Below are 20866 nucleotides of genomic sequence, written 5' to 3'. Positions count from 1 at the left end.
TTTACTTAAGAATCATTTTGGCTTAGAGTTCAGTAGTTTATAATTTAACGGATCTCAAAGTTGGCTTTGTGAATGTTCTTAACTGTGTAAACTAGTGAGAATTACGGACATGCTTCAGATGTTAGCAATAACGTATTCTGCTTCAGACTCTGCACATTATGAAATACTTCTACAATTTTGTTAATGTACAGGTTTTCACAGTTCTTTCCAGCTTGAACACAAAGTGCAGCAAAACAGTGAAGATGTGAAATATTCATCAGTTTGCTCAGGTTTACAAGTTACAGGTTTAATTCCGTGTAAGGAATGCAGTTTAACTTTGGGTGAAGAGTACTCAGGAATCCAATTTCAAGAAAAAAACCTATCTGGTATCTCTTCTGCTAGTGTTAAGGTATGGCATTACTTTGCAAACACGTAAGAAGACAGATGAAATTGGAATCACCAGGATCATTTCCACCTGGCCTGTTAATTTATTCACAGGAAAGGCTATTTATTTACATTATGCTTTAACTGGTTTCAAAAAAATCAACTTTTTTTGGAAGGCAGATTTTGACATCATTTTCTTAGGGGCTCTATGATGAATGTAAATGGGTTCATACCTTAAATTATTTTTAAGTTATAAAGTATTTCAAATGCTACCTTAAAAATTTTTTTTAAATTATTACTTTAATCCCAAAAACATGTCTTTCTAACAGAACACTGTCCTATACTAAAGCAAGCTACTTGAGGCAGTCTTTGAAGGGCAAGTAATGATAGTAATCTTTTGCTGAATAACCATTAAGGGCTGGGAACTACTATACATACAATCATAGTCCCATTTAATTCTTTTTATTTCTTTTTTTTTCTGTTTTTCCATTTAATTCTTAAAGTGAAATTCCTACTGGAAAAGCCTTTACTATAGTTATTTTACATATAAGAGATAGAGACTGTAAAAAGGTTATGTAATTAGTCCAAGGAATCACGCCTGGGGAGGGACAGAGCTAGGGTAAGTCCCCAGATCTGTCTCATGTTCAGATTCCAGCACCGCCTCCCTAAATGTGAAGGTCTATTCCGCCAGCTTGGATAACAGGTCCTGTTTCCAAACCTAACCTGTGACAGGTAAGACAACCTAAACTAAGGTCTTACTGAGTCTGGCCAAGCGGTCTGCTGCAAGGGCTTCATCTCCAAATACCAGGACTCTAGTGCATCTAGTGAATCCCCAAAGTTGGAAAGGGCGATGCCCTGTGCTCCGACGTCCAGGGTCGGGCACCGTGGGGAGAAAGCCACGCTCTGACCCGGCTTGTGCCACACACCGCACCTTGCCCTCTGCAGCAATCTCTCTCCTTGGAGCCAGAGGAATCCGGATGCAGCGCCTGGTCCTGTCAGTTTGGTCTGATCCAGTTGTCACCTAAGGTCTCTCAAACTGGGATCCAAAAAAACCCCGACAAATGCTCGGAGGGACCCTGTGGATGCTGCAAACGGGCGAGCTGCCTGGCTGAACACACGTCCGCCCCCAACGCAGGAGCTCCCTTTACACCTTCACACTCCCTCCTAAAAGAACTAAGCCTGTTTCATTTCTCTTTAAACACGCAACCCTCGCCTTTAGCCAGGACCGAAATCTGGGCGCAAAGTTCTGGGGTGGGGGAGAGTTCACCCTCAACTTAACTCCCGTTGTATTAGAAAGACTTACCTAGAAACAAATGGGAACCAAGCCCCGCAGGTGCGCCAGAAGGGGACTCTGGGCTGCGGGTTCTTTTTCCGGGCCAGCGGCGACCACTTCCGGGGCGGCGGCGAGCGAGGCGGAAGTGCGGTCTCCTCGCGGCGCTGTCTCTGGGCGGGCAGAGGGAGGCTCCCGAGGGTGGGGGCCGGGCCGGGTGGGATGGCGGCAGCGGCGGCCGGGGCCGGGGCCGGGGCAGGAGCCGGAGCGGCCCAGGAGAAGCAGTTTCCGCCCGCGCTGCTGAGCTTCTTCATCTACAACCCGAGCTTCGGGCCGCGCGAGGGAGAGGTACGCAGAGCCGGGGCGGCGCGCGGCCGGCCGTGGGCTGCCCAGAAGGGCCCGAGGGCTGCGGGCTGGGGGCGGCCGGCTGGCGGCGGGCCCCGGCAGCAGCCGGGTGCTCCCGGGAGGCGGCCCCCGCCTGCCCGACGCCGGGCAGCACCTGTCCCTCTGCCCGCGTCGAGCGGCATTTACCGGACTGCTTTGTGCCAGGTGTGCACCGGGGTCGGGGATACGGCGGGGGCCGGACAACGCAGGCAGGGTCGGCTTCAGATCCCGGATCAACGCCTGGGTGTTGAGTGAAGGTTCATCAGGTTAATTCCTCCACCAGGGCTGAGTCTCTTCTCCTTATATCAATCCTGGATGATTAAAATTGAGTTTGTCTTTGTTGCTGGAAGTCCCCGACTAGAAGCGTGGAACGAGAGTCGGGGACTGTAGTCTTGTAACGCAGACTTGGGGAATCTTCGGAAAGTTTTTTTCCAAATTAATAAATTCCGGAGGGTGAGGGTGGGTTATGTTTTTCAGGTGGGGATTGTGACTTCCTCAAAGGATATCCGGCTTTAGGTTTTATTGGCAGCAAATCACGGACCTTTTAAAGGCTGTTAGTCCAAATGCCTGTGAACCTGCTAGGTTTCATTTGTGGGGAGGTATATGTCTGTGCGCATCTTCTTACAAGCGTTGCTGTATTGCAAATCAGCATGAGGAAACAAATCCAAAGATCCGGTTTTAGGAATAGTTGTCTAGTGCTACTTCAGATGACATGTGACTTACTGGATATCACAGTTGCCTTTCAGGCAGGTGGGCGTTATTTACACAGTGAAGAGAAGATAATTCTTGTTTTTCTAAAAAGGGTCTTTGTTTTGTTTTCCCTGTTAGCGTGTATGATATGAGAGGTTGACATTAAACTTAGCATCTTTAACAGCTAGGCTGGAAAAAAATGCTTGTGTCAGTGTTGTGATTCTGTTTCTTCATACTTTAGGAGGAAAACAAAATTTTGTTTTATTATCCAAATGAAGTAGAGAAGAATGAAAAAATTAGAAATGTCGGATTATGTGAAGCTATTGTACAGTTTACAAGGTAATGCCTTTCCATGTGATTTTGTAGAGCTCGGTGAACTCTTGCAGCTTATACTGGAGAATTGCCCCTAACATGTTCTTTTAACCTTTACAGGACCTTTAGTCCATCAAAACCTGCAAAATCTTTACATACACAGAAGAATAGACAGTTCTTCAATGAACCAGAAGAAAATTTCTGGATGGTCATGGTATTTACATACACAATACACCTTTTTTAATTTGTATAGTAAAGTTACGGACACTCTTTACTGTTAGGGATTTAAGAAGCCCTCTGGTCATCGCATCAGAGTAAACTTACGGTAAAATTGGTGGCAGTTTTAAAATCAAACTCCTATTTGATGTATTTGTTCTTGGGGCTGTTTTAAGAAGTTTTGGTGTTGGGACATGTTCAAGTTTCTTAATTTAGGGGAAAAGTAAAAACACTTGTAACTGATTCATTGGGTAATTTCAGTTTATCAAACTTTGTAGGTTGTTCGGAACCCTATCATTGAAAAGCAAAGTAAAGATGGAAAACCAGTCGTTGAATACCAAGAGGAGGAGCTACTGGTAATGTGTCTTTTTTTACTTCATATTTTTAGAAAAAAATTGTTAATATCTTGGATAACTTATTTGTTCAGATTAAGCTATGTCTCTTTTGCAGAAGTTTCTCAAGGTACACATAGCAAAATGTTACAACTACTGTTTCCATTTGCACAATCTTATAAAAACGAATATGTACCCAAGGTTTAAAGCCCTCCTAAAAATTGGGCTTCCTGGTTCATAATTGAACTTAAATACCTCTTATTTTCATCACACAACTATCGTAGCACAAAGTTTCTGAATCTTACATTGTTTTGCCAAGTGTCATTTTCCCTTTGCCGTGCAGTTTTTGTTTTCCACCTTGAACTGAGATCTGTGCTGTGTGTCTGTTTGTAGGACAAGGTTTATAGCTCCGTGCTCCAGCAGTGCTACAGCATGTACAAGGTGAGCGTGAGTCTGGCCAGTTACCCCAATTTACATGGGTTGTTTAAAAATAATTCTTAATTCTTCACATGACTGCAAGGTGACAATGTGTCTGTTTTAGGGGAGGAAATAATGGGGCCTTTGAAACAGCATTGAGGTTTCCCTCCGCACTTAAGCACCCAGCACCGAGCCCTGCTCTCCTCCCAGCCTTGTACCAGGAGCACATGCCCACTGCTGAACGACAGAGTCCATGTTCTTAGGAAAATACATATTGCAGATATTTGTATGGTTGAAGGAGTCTGGCAGTATTATGTATGTAAAGTGAAACTTAGGTGTGAGAGGAAGTTTAAAAAAAAAAATGCCCAGAACAATAAGACGATTTCATAAAAATTACAACATCACTTAACAGTGTTTTGATAATTTGTGACTTACAACACAGGCTTCCTTATGTAAATATTTACTCAAAAGGAACTGGGGGATGAGATAAGCTGAATTAATGTAAAAGGAAAAAAAACTTATTATAACAGGAAAATGACTTTTCTTTTTTTTAATCTTTTGCCACATTAGCTTTTTAATGGTACATTTCTGAGAGCCATGGAAGACGGGGGTCTCAAGCTCCTAAAAGAAAGATTAGAGAAATTCTTCCATCGGGTAAGGATTTGGGGTTTTATTTGTAATCTTGATAGTTGTTCAGACTGTTTGAGAGATACACAGACAAATTTATTTCTCATGTACCAAAAATCCTAGAACTTGGAAGTGGCAAAGTGCCTACGACATAATGTGACAAAATCAGACCAGTGGGGAAACTCGTTAGATTTGCACGGTTGAATCAGAGCTTCCTGCCCTTTGTGCACAGCTCCTTAAAGCATCTTGGAGACATCTTTTGGCTTCATCTTTGCCCCACCTGCATCTGTCAGTGTGGGCTTACTCAAAAGCAAACTTATTGTGTGGTGGATTGGTTAATAAGCAAAATTGCACATTCTGTGAATTGATTTTGTTCACTAAACAGACGTCATCTCTGTTGACTCAGGGAGAAGTTTTGGCTGTGACACAGACTTTCTCGTCTTATTGGTTATTAGTGGGATTTGTCCCTAAATAGTTGCCGTTCTCCTTCAGTGTCACTTTTGCATATTTCACCCTACCTCTGGTCATACTCAGTTGACCTTAGAGAAATGACTTTCCGTTTATTTTGCTCCCGGCACTACCTTTGATGTGTATTCTTGAATTATTTTGTTCTTTGAGTTTTCTTTCTTGTTTCTTCACGTTAATGATCGTTATTATCCAGTGTGTCTCCTGGTGCCTGTTGGTGTCTTCATTCCTCTCCTGTCCACCCACACTGTCCATGCACACTGACTGCGTGTCCTTTTAGTGAGATTTGAGCACAAAGTGGCACTGTCTGTCCATGATACCATGTGTGGGGGTCGGTCTGATCTGGGGGGCACTACTATAGGGAGCTAAACACGTGAAAAAGATAAAACACAATACTGAAAAAACACTAATTATATTTGAACTTTATACTTTGAAAAGGGGAGGGTATAGCTCAGTGGTAGAATGCATGCTTAACATGCACAAGGTCCTGCATTCAATCCCTGGTACTTCAATCAATCACTCGATCTAATTACCACCCCCCACCAAAAAAACTGACAAAATATATTTTGAGGTTGGTACTGATTCCAAATCCAGTTCCCTGTGGCTCACCTACTTGTTGGTCTTGTCAATGTGCTGTTTGCCAGTATGTAATTGTTCCATAAATTAAGACTATTTTCGCTTGTCAGAGTACTGTATTTCAGTGTACCACGAGTAAGTTTTACGCCTTACTTTTTCCTACAGTATTTGCAAACGTTGCATTTGCAGTCATGCGATCTACTTGACATTTTTGGTGGAATCAGCTTCTTCCCATTGGATAAAATGACGTATTTGAAAATCCAGTCCTTTATTAATAGAGTGGAAGAAAGCCTGGGTATAGTCAAGTACACCGCCTTTCTCTATAATGACCAGCTCATCTGGTAGGTACACCCTAAGGCTTAGCATGGCAAAGAAGAAAGTCTTTTAGGATAATAAAGACAGCAGTGCCGGTGTCGATAGCAGGATGTCAAACTGGAAATAACAGTGGGGGTTGGGGCAGGTGGGAAGCATCTTGTTAGATATTGTCAAAATAAGGCAGTGATTGTTTAAACGAAAATGAGGGTAATTTTGTTTAAAATTACCAAGCAGGGGAGTTAGCAGAGGAGTTTAAAACTGGTTCCATGAAAGAGAAAATGTGAGGTTTAAAAATCCTATTTTTATTTTAGTGTTTTTCCAAAAACATCTTCAAAGAAGCAGTGTAGTAAATGTGGGAAGCACAATTTTCATACTTTCTTTTAAACAAGCTAGATTTGTAAAAAATATCCTGGAAGTTAAAAATGCTATAGAGCCAGGAAGTTACCCACTGTCATCAAGCTGTGTTTGCACCTCGTAGTAGAAACAAACCATAATTTCTTTGATGAAAGTGTTGATACTGTTAGAAGAAACAAAGATAAACTGTTACTAAATGTTCTCAATATATATCTTTTAGCCCAGTATTTCCAAAGTATTATCTTAACATGTAAACAGTATTAAAAAATTATTAATGAGCTATTCTTTTCATGCTGAGTCTTAAAAATCCAGTGTGTATGTTACACTCATTTGGACCAGCAAGTTTTCAGGTGCTCAGTGGCCGGGTGCAAGCAGGAGCTGCCCCGCGCAGAATGCCTTATACGCTGCCTGCCGCTTCCCACTAAGACCCCTCCCCACACAGATGTGTTAATGTCTTAAAAGGAAAAATGACATCAGGAGCCTGTTTTGTTTTTCTCTTTCTCTTCCCTCACCTCAGTTATTTCCGCAAAAGAAAAGAGCAGGGGACTTTCCGGGTGTTTGACTTGAAAACCCCACCTGCCTGGTTGGTTGCCAGTCGCTTTCAGAGTTGGTGTTGTCACAGGATGCACACCGACGGTTCTTGGCTGCTTCTCTGTCGGCCTCACCTTAGGACCCGGAACTTCATTCTGCTTGGCAGAAAATTACCACCTGCCTCCGGGCGTTAGGTCCCTGCTAGTTTCAGCTGTGGATAGAAGGTTCTGGAACCTTGGAAGAGGAGAGGCAGTGTAGGAAGAGGAAGACAGAAGCCAACGGGAGGCGCCGGGGAGGCGGGCACACTTCTTTGCTAAGCCAGGCCCAACTCTAGTGCAGGATTTTACTGAGAAGGAAGAGAGGGCCTCTGGATTGTGGTGCAGAGGCTTGATTTATATAAAGTTGAATTTCCTCACTGGATTTTTTCAATATCTTGAATGGAAAAAGCCCCAGATACAGACTTATTGTTTACATCCTAATCTGAAAAACCGATTTCAAATAGAGCCCGATGCCTGCTAGCTTCTCAGCACTTTTCCACATGCCACTCACTCTTACCGCATTTCAGATTGGGTGGTTTGCCAGAAAGGGTGTTTCTTTCTCTTCCCCCCTTTGCCTGCCCTGAAATCGGGAGCATTAAAATCTGCACACGTTTCTGAGACATGGCAGGACCCAGGTCCCTGTCGCCAGCATCCCAGTCTGTTCAGGATGCTTACCCTGTAACCCAGCGAGGGGGGAGACATCGGCTCCCAGAAGTGGAGCGCTGGGGCTGCCACTGCTCCCTGAGCAGTCCCACCTGGAAGGCAGGCAGAGAATCAGAGCCACTGTGACTCTTTGTTTCAAAAGGGTTAAAAATACGAGACTACGTAGTAGTAGCCTGGACCGATCAGAATGAAGTTCTCGCTGCAGGACTCGAGTTGATTCATCCCTGTCTTGAATGTCCCCGTCAAGGAGGGGGCTTCTTGATAGAATGTAAAAGAGAGAGAGAGATGAAGTTTTATCATAGAGCAATGGAAAGACAGATCAACTCCAGACTTTAAACATGGTGTTTTTCTGATGTTTCAGGAGTGGATTAGAACAAGATGACATGAGAATTTTATACAAATACCTCACCACATCTCTATTTCCAAGGCATATCGAACCTGAGGTATGATTGGGTACTAATCTCTCTCTCTAGATGGATGGATTGGTAAATAGAGACATAGCCAGACGTAGTTGGGCGCGCACGCACACACACACACACACACAGATCTGGGGGTGGAATAAAGTGGTGGGAGGGGCAATTCTGATCTTTATTTTTACATTATTAGTGTGATGTTTAGTTACATATTTGTCCCTCAGTATCCATGGGGGATTGCTTCTAGGACCCCCAAGGTTACCCAAATCCACAGATGCTCAAGTTCCTTGTATAAAATGGTGTAGTACTTGCATGTAACCTGTGCATGTCCATATACTCTGAAACACATGTCCGTGTACTCTGAACCATCTGTAGATTATTGTAATACCTAATACAGTGTAAATGCCACGTAAATAGTTGACACTGTGCAGCAAATTCAAGTTCTGCTTTGTGGAACTTTCTAAAAAAATTGTTCCCCCAAACATACTCACCTTGCAGTTGGTTGAATCCACAAATGGGGACTCCGCAGACGTGGAAGCCTCGGATACAGAAAGCCAACTGTATTTATTTAGTTGTGTTATCACTTAGCCCAGAAAACCACGCATGTCAGCTTTTCTTCATTTTCTTACGTTCAAATGCAAAAGCAAAGGTATGTTTTTAAGAGAATGTTTTACTCAGTGCAGGAAGAACTGGATTTTTAGGTAAGACTTTGTGAACTCTGAAAATATCAGGGGTCTTGGACAAAACAGTGGTTAATCCTATAGTCTTTCTGTCTACAAACAAGAGATCTAATTTCAAGTAAATTTTCTAGTGCCTGCCTGGTGTTTCCAATCTGGCATTTAGTTTCCCAGTTTTCTGCAGAGAACTGTAAATAATATAGGGTTGTCCCCAAAGATCTTTTTTTAGCTTTAATTAGGTTGGAAGTGGAAAAAGTATTCCTCGCGCATAAAACCACCACTTTGACCCAGGTGCACGCACGCAATCTGTCTCCCTCGATCTGTTTATTAAGCCGTGACCTGAAACAACAGGAGAAACCTCTCTGACAAGAAATCTCGAGGTTCTGAAAAGAACCTGGTCCTGCGCTTAGTTCCTTGCTGGGTGGCTTGAATACAGTGGCTAACGTTTCTGGAACGTGTACCGTATGCCAGACATGGCGTAAGTGCCCAGCAAACTGGCATCATCCCGTGACATTCTGACAGCAGTCGTGCAAGGGGGGTAGCTTACGTCCACCTTACAGATAGGATACCCAGGCTTGGGGCTTGCATGCTTCCCGCAGAGCCAGGACTTGGTCTCAGCTTCCACCTGAGGCTAAAGCACCTGCTTCCAGCCACACCCTCAGAAGGATCCTTCAGGAGGCTTTTCCATGGGGGACGGTGCTGTTGCAACAGCAGAAAATCCTATGTGGTTCTTTATTATGTCTAAAGAGCCAGGCTTATAAAACAGAAACATGCAAAGAGGCAGTGTGAACGTGGACACGTGCGATCTTCTCCGAGTACAAGCTGCACATGTAAGAGTTAGCTGTGTGTTGTCACTGTTAAGACTTACATGTTTTTCAGTCTTTCACTTGCAGTTATATGCTGAAATTCTGTGTAGACTAGGACATCAAACATTTTAGAAGGATAATAAGTTTTAGCTAACCCGACTACTAAATTTGGTTTTTTTTTCAATTCCTATGTATCTTGGAATAGTGTACGTTCACCAGAAGAAACCAGGAACGTGTCACAAATACAAATCTAGGAGGAGACGAGATGTCAGGGCTGCAGGCGGAGGCTTTGAGGTCAGACAGGCCTGGGTTTGAATCCGGCCCTGCCGCTTAGGAGCTGGGTGAGCCGGTGAGCTCCGGCGAACCTCAGCCTGCACATCCAGAGAACAGGGAGCGGGTTCCCCCCAGGAGTGACAGGAGATGAAGTTAAGGAATCTATGTCATTGCCTGGCATGTATTAACCACATGGGAGATTTCAGTTATTGCTGTAAAAGGAGCTAAATCAGCATGTGGAATGTAGGGCTCAGTGAAGTTATGATCGTTCTGGTTAAAATCAGTGAGTTCTTTAGGTACCTCTAATCCCCCATCTCTTTTTTTTGTTGGGGAGGAATATGGGAAATTGATACAGAAAAATGGCATGGAGCCGATGAGTAGCTATGAATGCTGTTTTTCAGAGCTTTGAATATAGAAAATGTAATGTCATTTGTCAACGTTACATTTGTTTGCAGTTGGCAGGAAGGGATTCTCCAATAAGGGCAGAAATGCCAGGAAATCTTCAACACTACGGAAGGTAAGACTTTTGTCTTTTAATATACAGCGTTGGATTTTATTATCTTTTTTGGTCAAGATAAGATCATGAGCACCGAATTGCTGTCGTGCTGTTTTACTGACAATCATCAACACAGGAAATTCTTTTGTTTCCAATGAATTAAAAGTATTACTTTTTTTATATTCTGATTTGGTGTTTTCCAAGTAGTGTCTGGCTTTTTAAAAAAAGGGTATATATTAAGTAGGTATACTAAGGTGGCTTGAACTGTGTATATATTCCTGTTTATAATCTGCCTAATTGAATCGAGTCATCCCTGTGCTTGCTTTTCAGATTTCTTACCGGACCCTTGAACCTTAATGATCCTGAAGCAAAATGCAGATTCCCCAAAATTTTTGTAAATACAGATGACACCTATGAAGCGCTGCATTTAATTGTTTATAAGGTAACAACTGTTTCTCCCTCCAGGGTTACTAGATTGATCCTAGAGTAATCTTTCTTGCATTTGGGCACCAGGTAGGTATGAGACCTCTTCAGTGTTTCTTGGAACAAGTGTTACAAGTTCTCATTATTGTAAAACTCAAAATAGGTGCTCTCTGGACTAATGGGCTAACTTCCGGTCCCCGTGAGACAGTTCTGTGATGAGTGAGTCACTGTCCGAGGCCGTGACTCACGAGCGTTTCAGGTCCTGCACGCGGACAAGTCAGAGGCCGTGGAGGCCAGTGCCTCCTGTTGCTGGGGGCCTGCCCACACCTCAGTGGATTCTGCCTGCGCTCTGATTTTAAAGCTGTGGACTTACTCATTCTGTAAGGCTAGTCTGAGTTTCCGGCAGGATGTTATCTTGGAAAGATGTATATTTAGGTTAGGTTGGGTTTTTCAAAGGCAGCTTTTGGTTCAAGAAAAAAGGCTGAGCATGCGTTGTTTCTCTTTCCCGCCTGAGCATACAGTTACATTTTAGTTCGTAAGGGTTTAGAAATGATGCTCTGTGGCCCAGGAAGGAGGTGAAATCAGAGGATGGGGGAATTCTCTAACTTCCTGAAAGGTGGGAAGGAGACACACAGAGCGGTGCTTGGTGGAGGAGCGTGGAGGGAACGCCGGCTGGGAATGCAGGCAGAGGGGCCCCACAGGCCCCGAGAAGCTCGTGGCTCCTTGGAGGCCAGCCGTCACCTGAGGAGTCAGGAGGGGGACTTGGGAACAAGGAGGTGAGTGAAGTGTTGGACGTAAACCAGCCACCCACCCTTCCCCCACCCTCACACACAGACAGCCAAGCACCCAGCCCTGGATGCAAACTGAGGCTCTTCTGAAAGGAAGCAACGATCTGGAGAAAGCTGGAGGGGCTCACAGGGGTGTCGGCACCTGACGGTTCGGCCCCACTCCTGGCGTGGCCGTGCACCCGCAGGACTGCGGCCCTTGGGCTGCGCTCGAGGCCGGGCCTCCTCCCCAGCCAGACTTTCAGGTCCCTCATCCTGATGTGTGATTGGAAAAACAAAACTGGGGGTCCTACGAGAAGCAAGAGTGATTCAGAGAACAGAAGAGAACTTTTAAGAATTAATACCCACAGAGATTAGAGAAATTGTATGTGTAGAAATGAAACAGGATGACATGGAGGAGCAGAGGTTATGCTCAACTTAGGCTAACTGCAAATATAATGTAAAAGTTTTCTTTATTGTGGTAAGATATGTGTAACATCTAATTTGCCATTTTAACCATTTTTAAGTGTACAGTGCGGAGTATGTTCACAGCATTGTGCAGCCGTCACCACTGTCTATTTCCAGGACTTTTCTTCACCCCAAAGAGAAATTCTGTGCCCACCAAGCAATAACTCCTCATCCCCTGAAAATAGAATTGTTGACATAAGAAATTAGAGGAGTTAAAGATAAGTTACTTTCCCCAGAATATAAGACAAAGTGATGAGCGATAAAATATGGGAGGAAAGGTGAGAGAGGAATTTCAACATCTGATTGACAGAAAGTGGAGAGGAAATTAGTAAGGGGTCTTATGAGGAAATGTCTAGCTGAAGAGGCACACGTTTGCCAGGTGGAAAAGGCCCCTGAATGTCTAGTGCAATAAATCTAAGCGGCCCACGCCTGCGCACACTGGCGGGCAGTTTCAGAAATGTCAGGAGAAGATCCTGGAAGCTTCCAGAGGGAAAACCAGGTTAAAAAAAAAAAATGTAAAACTGAGATTGGCAGTTTCCTCACCAGCACTCGATGTCAGGTGACGGACGGGAGAAAGACTTGTGGGGTTCTGAGAGAAAATGATTCTCAGTGTAGACTCGTTGCCAAGCCAAACCGTCAATCGTGGGGAGAGAGAAGAAAGATACATTAAGCATGAGGTTCCCCTTGCATCCTTTCTTAGCATGCGGCATGAGGTGGTATCTGGGTAGCATTCAGTAAGGAATCCAAGAAAGAAAACACTTTGGAATCTAAAACAGTGGTTTTTCCCCATGAGAACATGGTTCTGTTCTGGATGTGGGGGCTCCAGAATGAAAAGATGTTTCATTCATAAAATAGTAAGATGAAGAGATTTGATTCATTGTGTCATGTGATGAAGGATGGCGAGGGAGGAAGGCCTTGTAAGGAAAATAGACAAAAAGGCATGGTCTGAAAATGAGCCCAACTAAAGTGAGGCATAACTTAGAGCAGTAACTGGAGGGAAAAGTCCACTTTCATATCAAGCTAAAATCCTCCTCCTCTGAATGACCCGGGGGTGATGACTCTGATCCCGAACACGAGCTGGCACGCTGCTGTGTGCTGGGCTTTCATTCTTAGGGTCACCCACGGATCTAACGAGGTGTGATGATGCCGTCACAGTTCTGTTAAAAGAGTTCGTATCTTTTTTAAAAACGGCTTTATTGAGGTATAATTCACAAACCGAGTAATTCACCCATTTAAAGCATACAAGTCAAGGGTCCCCAGGACACCCTCAGGTCTCACGCGGGCTCCCAGTTCAGGGGATCCAGGAGCGCCCAGGTGCAGGCTTCTGGTGTCCTCTCTAGGGGGGCCGTGCAGACAGCACCGCGCCTGTTTCTCCCGGCAGTGACACGTGACACTTGTGGAGCATGGCCAGCCAGGGAGGCTCGCCCAAGCCTTGACGTCCAGAGGTTATATTCAGACCCAGCCGACCATATCCACCTGGCTGACCGTGGTCTCTGGCCTCCAGGGGTCCAGATGGTGCTGTGGGAGCTCAGGGCCGTAAGGGGTCCTGGTCTGTGGTTCTCTTTTCTCAGAATCCTTGTCTGTCTTTGGTATCAGGGTATTAGCTGGCCTCAGAATAAGCTGGCAAGTGTTCTCTCGTCTCCTGTTTTTTGGAAGACTGAAAGATCAGTGCTAATTCTTCAAATGTTTAGTCACAGTGAACCACCTGCATCTGGGCTCTTCTTTGTGGGCAGTATTTATTAATTAGTCTCTTAACTTACTTTTCTGCTTCTCTATTTGAGTCAGTTTCAGTGGCTTGTGTCTTTCTAGGAGTTTGTCCGCTTTAAGTAACTCAGGTTGATGGTATACAATTTTTCATATTACAGCCTCATTTATAATCTTTCTTTTCCTTTAAAGCCAGTAGTGTTGTCTCTTTCACTCTTGATTTTAGAAATGTGAATCCTCTCTCTTTTTCACTTGGTCTAGACAGTCTAGCTGAAGGCTTTTCACTTCTGTTGATCTTTCCAGAGAATCAACTTTTGGTTTTCTTCTTCTCTGGCTTTTCGTTCTGTCTTTCGATTTCCTTCCGCTCCCCTCTTGACTGTGTCCTGCCCCGGCTGCTCGGGCTTAGTTTGCCCCCCTTTCTTCCAGGGTCTTCAGATGGAAAGTTACATTTTTGACTTGAGAACTTTCTTCTTTTTAACATTTTTGTTTATAGTTATAAAGCTAAAAGACTTTTGTTATACCAAGATTTAATGGATTTTCTTGGGTAAACATTCTTCCATTTGCTGTCTGTCCTTAGGACAGTTTCCCTCTGGAAATCTAAATGAGTGTTTCTGATGTGTTTCTCCAATTCATGGTGTTTCACTGGGGAGAGAGCCCCACGCTCCTCACTCTGGGAGCGCTCTAAGAGTCCTTGGCTCTTCCAGGTACCTACTGAAATGATGGTGGTGTCTGAGGTTAATATGCGGTGGGCAGGTGGGTGGGGCAGGCTTGGCCATGAGTTGACAGTCGTTGAGAAGGTGATGGTCCATGGGGTTCGTGTATACCATTCTGTGTACATTTTTTATATATTGGAAATTCTTTAACTTTTAAAATAGAGACTTTAAAAGGCACATTGTTAAAAAAAATCAACCTGTAAGAGGTCCAATGCACAAATGCCTGGTGGCCAACGTCAAGGAAGGAAGTGGATCGGGCCTCAGGACACTGTGACACACAAGGTTGCACGTGTCCCAAGGAGACCAGCCACTGCTCCAGCCCAGAGGGAAGAGCAAGTGGTCCCAGACCTCTTGATGCTTTAGGAGAGGCTAGAAGTTGGAATCTGGGTAGAAAACTAGTTGGCATCTAAGTCAAAATTACTTTAAACACAAAGAAACACATATATTGGATGGAACCGGCCCGGAAGCCTCCAAGCTTGCACCCTGTTTATGGGTAAATAACAAAGCAACATAAATGTCACTGACTTTGACAATGTATAAATAAATCTAGCTGACGGGCCGAGAGGTGGGAGTGGGGCGATGCTGGCGTGGTGGGCTGTTAATGCCCATTTAAATAGTGGCAGCTCAGGGCTCCGGCCAGCGACTGGGGGCCTGAGAGGCGAGCCATCCGAGGCTGCACAGGGGCCACCGGGTGGAGGAAGCTGAGTGGCCGTGAACTGCGGGGCTTGGGGAGGGAGGGTGACAGAAGAGAGGCTCCGTCACAGTGTCTCACGGTGACCGCAGCGTAACCATGTTGTCTAGGCCATTGACCGTGGTCGCCAGCAGGAACAGCCCTCAGAGAAGGAAGCCTTGTGCATTTTCACCATAAGCCTGTGTGTTCTGCTTGACCTTTTTTAACGGTACACATTGCTTTGATACATTTAAATACTTCTGGTTATTTTATTTATGTTTCCATTGCTGTAGGTTCCTGTTACTAATGTCATAACTGCGTATTTCCTATAATAAAAAGTGAAACAAGGTGACATTAGTTTGCTGGGTTTTTTAACTTATCTGTATCACACTTGCAAATAGACTGGAATAATAAGTCCCCAGGTACCTGTCACACAGCTTAATAATAGGCTAATATTTCATCTCTCTTCTCTACATATTTGGGTTTTTTGCTAGAGCATTTAAAAAATTTTTTGTTTTCACTAGAGCATTTTAAACCATGATGTAATTTCGCTCATACATGGTTCACTTTGCATCTCTAATAAGGACATCTATTTTAACATAACCTCTCCGCCATTAGCACGCCTGACCAGAATACACAATGCTGCCTAGTATCACCTGCGATCCAGGCCATGTCCGTGTTTCTCCAGTTGATTGAAAAGGTCTTTATAAAGGTGATGTGTTGAAATGCAGACTCAAACCAGGCTGCTGCATTTGGATATGGAAGCCTTTTTTGGTTCCCTTTTCTCATCTTTGGTTTATCTCCCCCCCAGGCCATGAGTGCAGCTGTGTGCTTCATGATCGAGGGTAAGTACGCACCTGTGTCTGATTCCAGCCTGATTAGCTAAGCCTTTTCTCTTTCCGCTTTGCCGTGTTCTGGTCCGAAATGGTAACTATGTGGTCCAGGCGACACGGAGGCTGTGCTAAGCACCGCTCTCCAGCTGGGGCCTCCGCCGTCTTAACTAGCGCTTTCTAAGGCCATGAAAGCCCCAGCTTCCTGCCTCTCAGCAGCGGGACTTGGGCACCTCTGTGCCTTCCTGCCTGTGAAGTGGCTGCCGGAGTGCCCACCCCAGGGGCTCTGAGGGTGAAAGGAGGTAGTATGTGTCCAGCGCCTGGCCCAGGAGTGCTGTGTAGTGTCTGTTCCGTGAATATTTGGCCGTCTCGGGTCTCCCAGGGGGCGGCAGCCAGTTTCCCCGCCGCGGAGCGTGCTGCCATCAGCATGCACACTGAGCTAGGGCTTTTGAGTCTTTTTCATCTTAAATGTAGCTAATTCTGACTCTTCTGTTTCTCTTCTGTTTGGGAGGGGAGGGGGGCTGGTATTAATTGTTCTATTTCCCGGATAAGTAAAGTTTTAATTTGAATATTGTCGTTAAGATGGTGAAGTGAACCTTGACCTTTCTAACGCGAAGCGTCCAACGCTCACTGGCGTTTCTTAAATTGCTTGTTAGCCTCCGTACAGCCGACGTTGGATTTTTGTCGAAGGCTGGACAGCATCGTCGGGCCCCAGCTCACAGTGCTGGCATCTGACATTTGTGAGCAATTTAACATCAACAAGAGGATATCTGGGTTTGTACTTTGCTGCGTGTTTACTCTCAAGCATTTAACTGACCTTGGAAGAGTAAGGGTGGGTTTTGCTTAAGAAGGTGGGTGGTGGTGACGTTCGTGTTTTCTCTGAATCCGGAGAACGTGGGCTGTTCAGTCCTGGGGAACCGCTCCCAAGTGTTTTTGCCCTACGGTGACAGCTGGGGCTGGGTCTTCTCTCACTGCGTCCCCTTAGCCCTCTCCCCGGTGGCGCTGTGACCGTCTGGGGTCAGGTGTGCTGTCTGTGCCTGTGGTCGTGGCCCTGTGAGTGCGCCTCGCGTTCCTCCTGCCCCTCACCCCCGTGCACTGTGAGTGGTATTCGTCATATTGAACACCTCACGGATATCAGCTAAGTTACTGTTCAGCCCTACGCCTTAACTGAGATTCTTGATTTGAAGGCTCAGCTGTTGGAAAGGCAGCCTCAGCCATCACACAGTCAAGGCTTTGCCAGTGTAGCTGTCGGGATCAGATCACTGTACTTTCCTATGTCACCGTCTCAATGACATGTTTCCACAGGTCTGAGAAGGAACCCCAGTTTAAGTTTATCTACTTCAACCACATGAATTTAGCAGAAAAAAGTACAATTCACATGAGGAAAACACCCAGTGTGTCACTAACATCTGTCCACCCGGACTTAATGAAGATTCTAGGTGACATCAACAGTGACTTCACCAGGTAATTCTCACCACCTCTCAGTTTAGGTGCCTGCTTTCTAACAAGAGACATTAAAGGGCTCATCCCCAGAAGCTGGGGGACCCAGGGCCCCCTCTTCAGGGGCTCACACCTGATCACTGCCCTGGGCACTGCTGCCCAGCAGACCGCTGAGCCCAGAAGTTGCTGGTTGCTTATATGTGACGCCCTGAACAGAGTTTCCTGTTTCTTGTTTTAGAATGTCTGTTGTCACGGTCTAGCTGTGTATGGAAGCAGCAATTGCCTTTTGAAACTCTTGTCTTGCAGAGTGGATGAGGACGAAGAAATCATCGTGAAAGCCATGAGTGATTACTGGGTCGTTGGGAAGAAGTCTGACCAGCGGGAGCTGTATGTCATTTTGAATCAAAAAAATGCAAACCTGATTGAAGTAAATGGTAAGTAGGATTTGGTATCTGAGCAGAATTTTGATGCTACTGATATTTAAAAATGATCTTTTCAGCGTACAAAGAAACACGCTAAATAGAACAAAGTACAACTGTTGAGATTTTAAGCAGATGCCTCTGTTGCCTAAAGGAAACCATCATGTGACCTGTTTCTGTTTTTCTGCAGTTTAGTTCCTTGGGAAAGTATGTGGAACACTTGCCAGTCTCTTGGGAAACTTGATAAAGGCCAAAAGAAAATTATTTGCTGTAACACTAAGGAAAAACCAAAGTCCCATGGCTTTATGTACTGTGTATAAAAATGTCCATTTTTATTCCCCGTGATAAAAACACATTTTGGTGCAGAGCTGCCAGGTTTACTCAGCAGTTCACAGCCATCTCTGTGCACGACCGGAATAATGATACGGAAGTTTCCTTCCGCCTTCCAGCCAGAGCGGTCGGTCTGGCTGTGCACTTGGCAGGACCCCGACGGTGGCTCTCACTTGCCCTGGAGGATAGCGTGTGTCACTTTGAGGGCACTGGGCTCCTTTGCTGCCCTGCCTGAGACCTGGAGCAGGGAGAGTACAGCTGGGGGATGCAGCCCAAGTGCCGACTGTAAGAACAGTTAGGTGTGAGGGTCCTTTGTTCTGCAGACATCTTCTGGGGCGTACGCAGTTTTTCTCCTGACCCGGGTTCTTGTGTGAATGGTTGTGTGCGTGAGAAACTACCTCGGTGAATTACATGCCTCATTTAAAACGGGAATTGAATACGATCAAGGCAGTGGCGCCCCGTGGAGCGCCTGCTCCCCAGCTCAGGGCTGCAGGGGGCTCTCCTGTGGTTGTGCCAGGCTCCTCAAGATCTGAGGGGTCCTGCTCCTAACCCCCACCCCGCGGGGGTCCTAGGCACTTTGAGTGCTGGCTTTGAGCTTTCTCGGGCCCAAAGGAGCCGCGTTAAATAGCACTGAAGTCTCCTACAGGTTAGGCTTTTTTCTTTCTCTCAGTTTATTAACATTTCATACCAGGGCTTCTGAGATTTAAGGTCAAAATTAATGCAGACTTGCATTTATTCCCATCTTGACTGCAGGGAATTTCAGGTGCTGATAATAGATCATATAACCTTTTAAGCGAGAACTTCTTTTCCTTACGCACTGTTTTCTGTTCTTTTTGCAGAAGAGGTCAAGAAACTTTGTGCGACACAGTTCAATAACATCTTCTTCCTGGATTGACTGATACTGGCTCACCGAAACATCCTTTGAAAAACAACTCAGCAAGCATTTTGTTTACCATTGCAGGTTATTGGTCATATTACTGACTGGATTAATGACAATAGTAAAGCAATACTTGCTTTGAAGAATCAAATTTCTACTCAGTCTGATGATCCCCTGAGGTTTTTAGATTTTAAATATTTATGTGGAATTAATTACAGGTAGTCGGCTACATCTCTGTCATTCCATTCTTTTGACATTATGTGAATATTTTACTGGAAGATAAGACTAATAAATTGTTAAAGTTTTTAAATTTCTGGTTTTGCAGTGAGTCTGTCCCTCGTTGCTCGTTTGTAGACCACACTGGCCGTGGGGTCCCAGCCCATCCTCAGAATATTCTAGCAGCTAGAGCCGCTCTGGGTTGGGATTCCTTCCCAGTCACTGGACCTCGGGTGGTAAGCCATGAGGCGTCTGCCCAAAGTAATTGCTGGACTTGGTTTTTATTTTGAGTATTAACCTGATTTTTCGACCACAAGTAAACAGAATACAAAGAACTGAACGGAAGCGCTCCAGTGTGGCCCAAGCATAAAGCCACGGAGAGGCCCCAGGAAGCCGCAGCTCTGCACGCATCCTCACAGCTGAGAGTAAGTCTGGCTGAATTTGATTTAACTTAACTTTTGGTGATCTGGACGTGCCAGAGTTTGGGTGGAAACTAGCCAGGCACGGTCTGGAAAAACTGTTGCTCCACGGCTGCCCTCGCCCGCCTGGGAGTTCGGGCAGACAGGAGGGGGGCGCTTCTCGTCAGTCTGCAGCGTTTTCAGCCTCGCTCAGCCATACATGACTCAGTCTCCGTTAGGATCTCCTCGTCACCCGCGAGTGACAGCTGTGTTCCAGCTCCCGGTGACCTTAGGCTTTCTTTACAGTGTGTGTTCACTCCTGACGTATTCATCACAGCAAAACTGGATCGTGGTCTCTAATGTGGTGTTTGAAATTGTTGCAGTTTTCAGCCTAAAACCTAGTCCCTGTTTCTGTCAGTCTTTATTCTCCGTCGCATGCTGGCTGCTAACGCTGGGTGTTGGTGCAGACTCCGTAAGTTAGCGGCTTGCATTATTTGTGTCCTTACTAAATGCATGCTTCCCGATCTGTTTCTTCCATCGTGGTTCTAAGTCTCCCCTGTGGTTCCGTCAGCTCTCGTGAGGCTAGTGCGTAAGATGCAGGGGAGTGGGTGGTGCTCCTCTTCGGTTGTTGGTCCTTCTTCTGCGTCCTGCAGATGTTGGCTTCAAATTCTGCTTTGTCTGTTTTCAATCTTGATTGCTCTTCAGTCATCTTGATTGTCCTGGCACACCTTCTTCCACATCTTTATTTTCATCCTTTCTGTCTGGTTTTGTTTTTTCCCTTATAAAAAGTAACATTGAAGTGAATTTTGATTTTTTTGTAATCCAATTGAATTCTCTCTGGATTTTTTTTTTTTTTTTTTTTTTTTTTGGTGGGGAGGAAGAGGTGAGTTAACCTGTCTGCTTGGTGACGATGCATGTATCTGTCCTTTCCACACCGTCTTCTGTGTTTTCTGTTTCCGGTCTTCCTCCCAGCTCTGTATTGGATGGTAGTTTTCTTCCTTTTGATAGCTTGGAAGTTGTAGATTGTATTTTTACGCTTTCGGTGGTTACTCTTAAACTGAACACAAATAATAGCTGTAATATTTTTCTAACTGAGACGAAGTGTTCACTTAACTGACGACGGCACACCTGGCCTCTCATCCTGCTGTTTGGCCTTCTGTTCACACAGTGCTGTTTGCCGTGCTGCGGGAACTGATGGGAGAGGACCAGGGAAGGGCCCTGTAAGAGGCAGCACGTGAAGGACAGGTAGGATTTGGACACGGGGTGGTTCCAAGGGGCAGAGGAGGCCTAAAGAAATGTTTAAATGACTTCATCCACTTCCACTGGTTTCTGATGGGTTTGATCAGATTCTAAACTTAATCACCAGGACTATGATTTAAAAAAGCCCAACATAATG

The 20866-nt window shown here is 45.2% G+C and overlaps 1 protein-coding gene across 1 annotated transcript; it reads left to right on the top strand.

Moving 5' to 3' along the window:
• Positions 1-1769: 1769 nt before the first annotated feature.
• Positions 1770-19166, top strand: CCZ1 (CCZ1 homolog, vacuolar protein trafficking and biogenesis associated). The gene is made up of 15 exons (XM_032460039.1): positions 1770-1981; positions 2949-3046; positions 3140-3233; positions 3514-3591; positions 3961-4008; positions 4555-4638; positions 5818-5993; positions 7915-7996; positions 10178-10239; positions 10549-10660; positions 15772-15805; positions 16447-16564; positions 17096-17254; positions 17537-17664; positions 18819-19166. The coding sequence occupies exons 1-15, from the start codon at positions 1856-1858 to the stop codon at positions 18872-18874; spliced, it is 1455 nt and encodes a 484-aa protein (XP_032315930.1). The 5' UTR covers positions 1770-1855; the 3' UTR covers positions 18875-19166.
• The last annotated feature ends 1700 nt before the right edge of the window (positions 19167-20866 follow it).

Source organism: Camelus ferus, chromosome 18 (genome assembly GCF_009834535.1).
Source record: "Camelus ferus isolate YT-003-E chromosome 18, BCGSAC_Cfer_1.0, whole genome shotgun sequence".
In the NCBI taxonomy this organism is placed as follows: domain Eukaryota; kingdom Metazoa; phylum Chordata; class Mammalia; order Artiodactyla; family Camelidae; genus Camelus; species Camelus ferus.
Note: the sequence above shows the minus strand (reverse complement) of the source record. Positions and strands in the feature narration are given on the sequence as shown.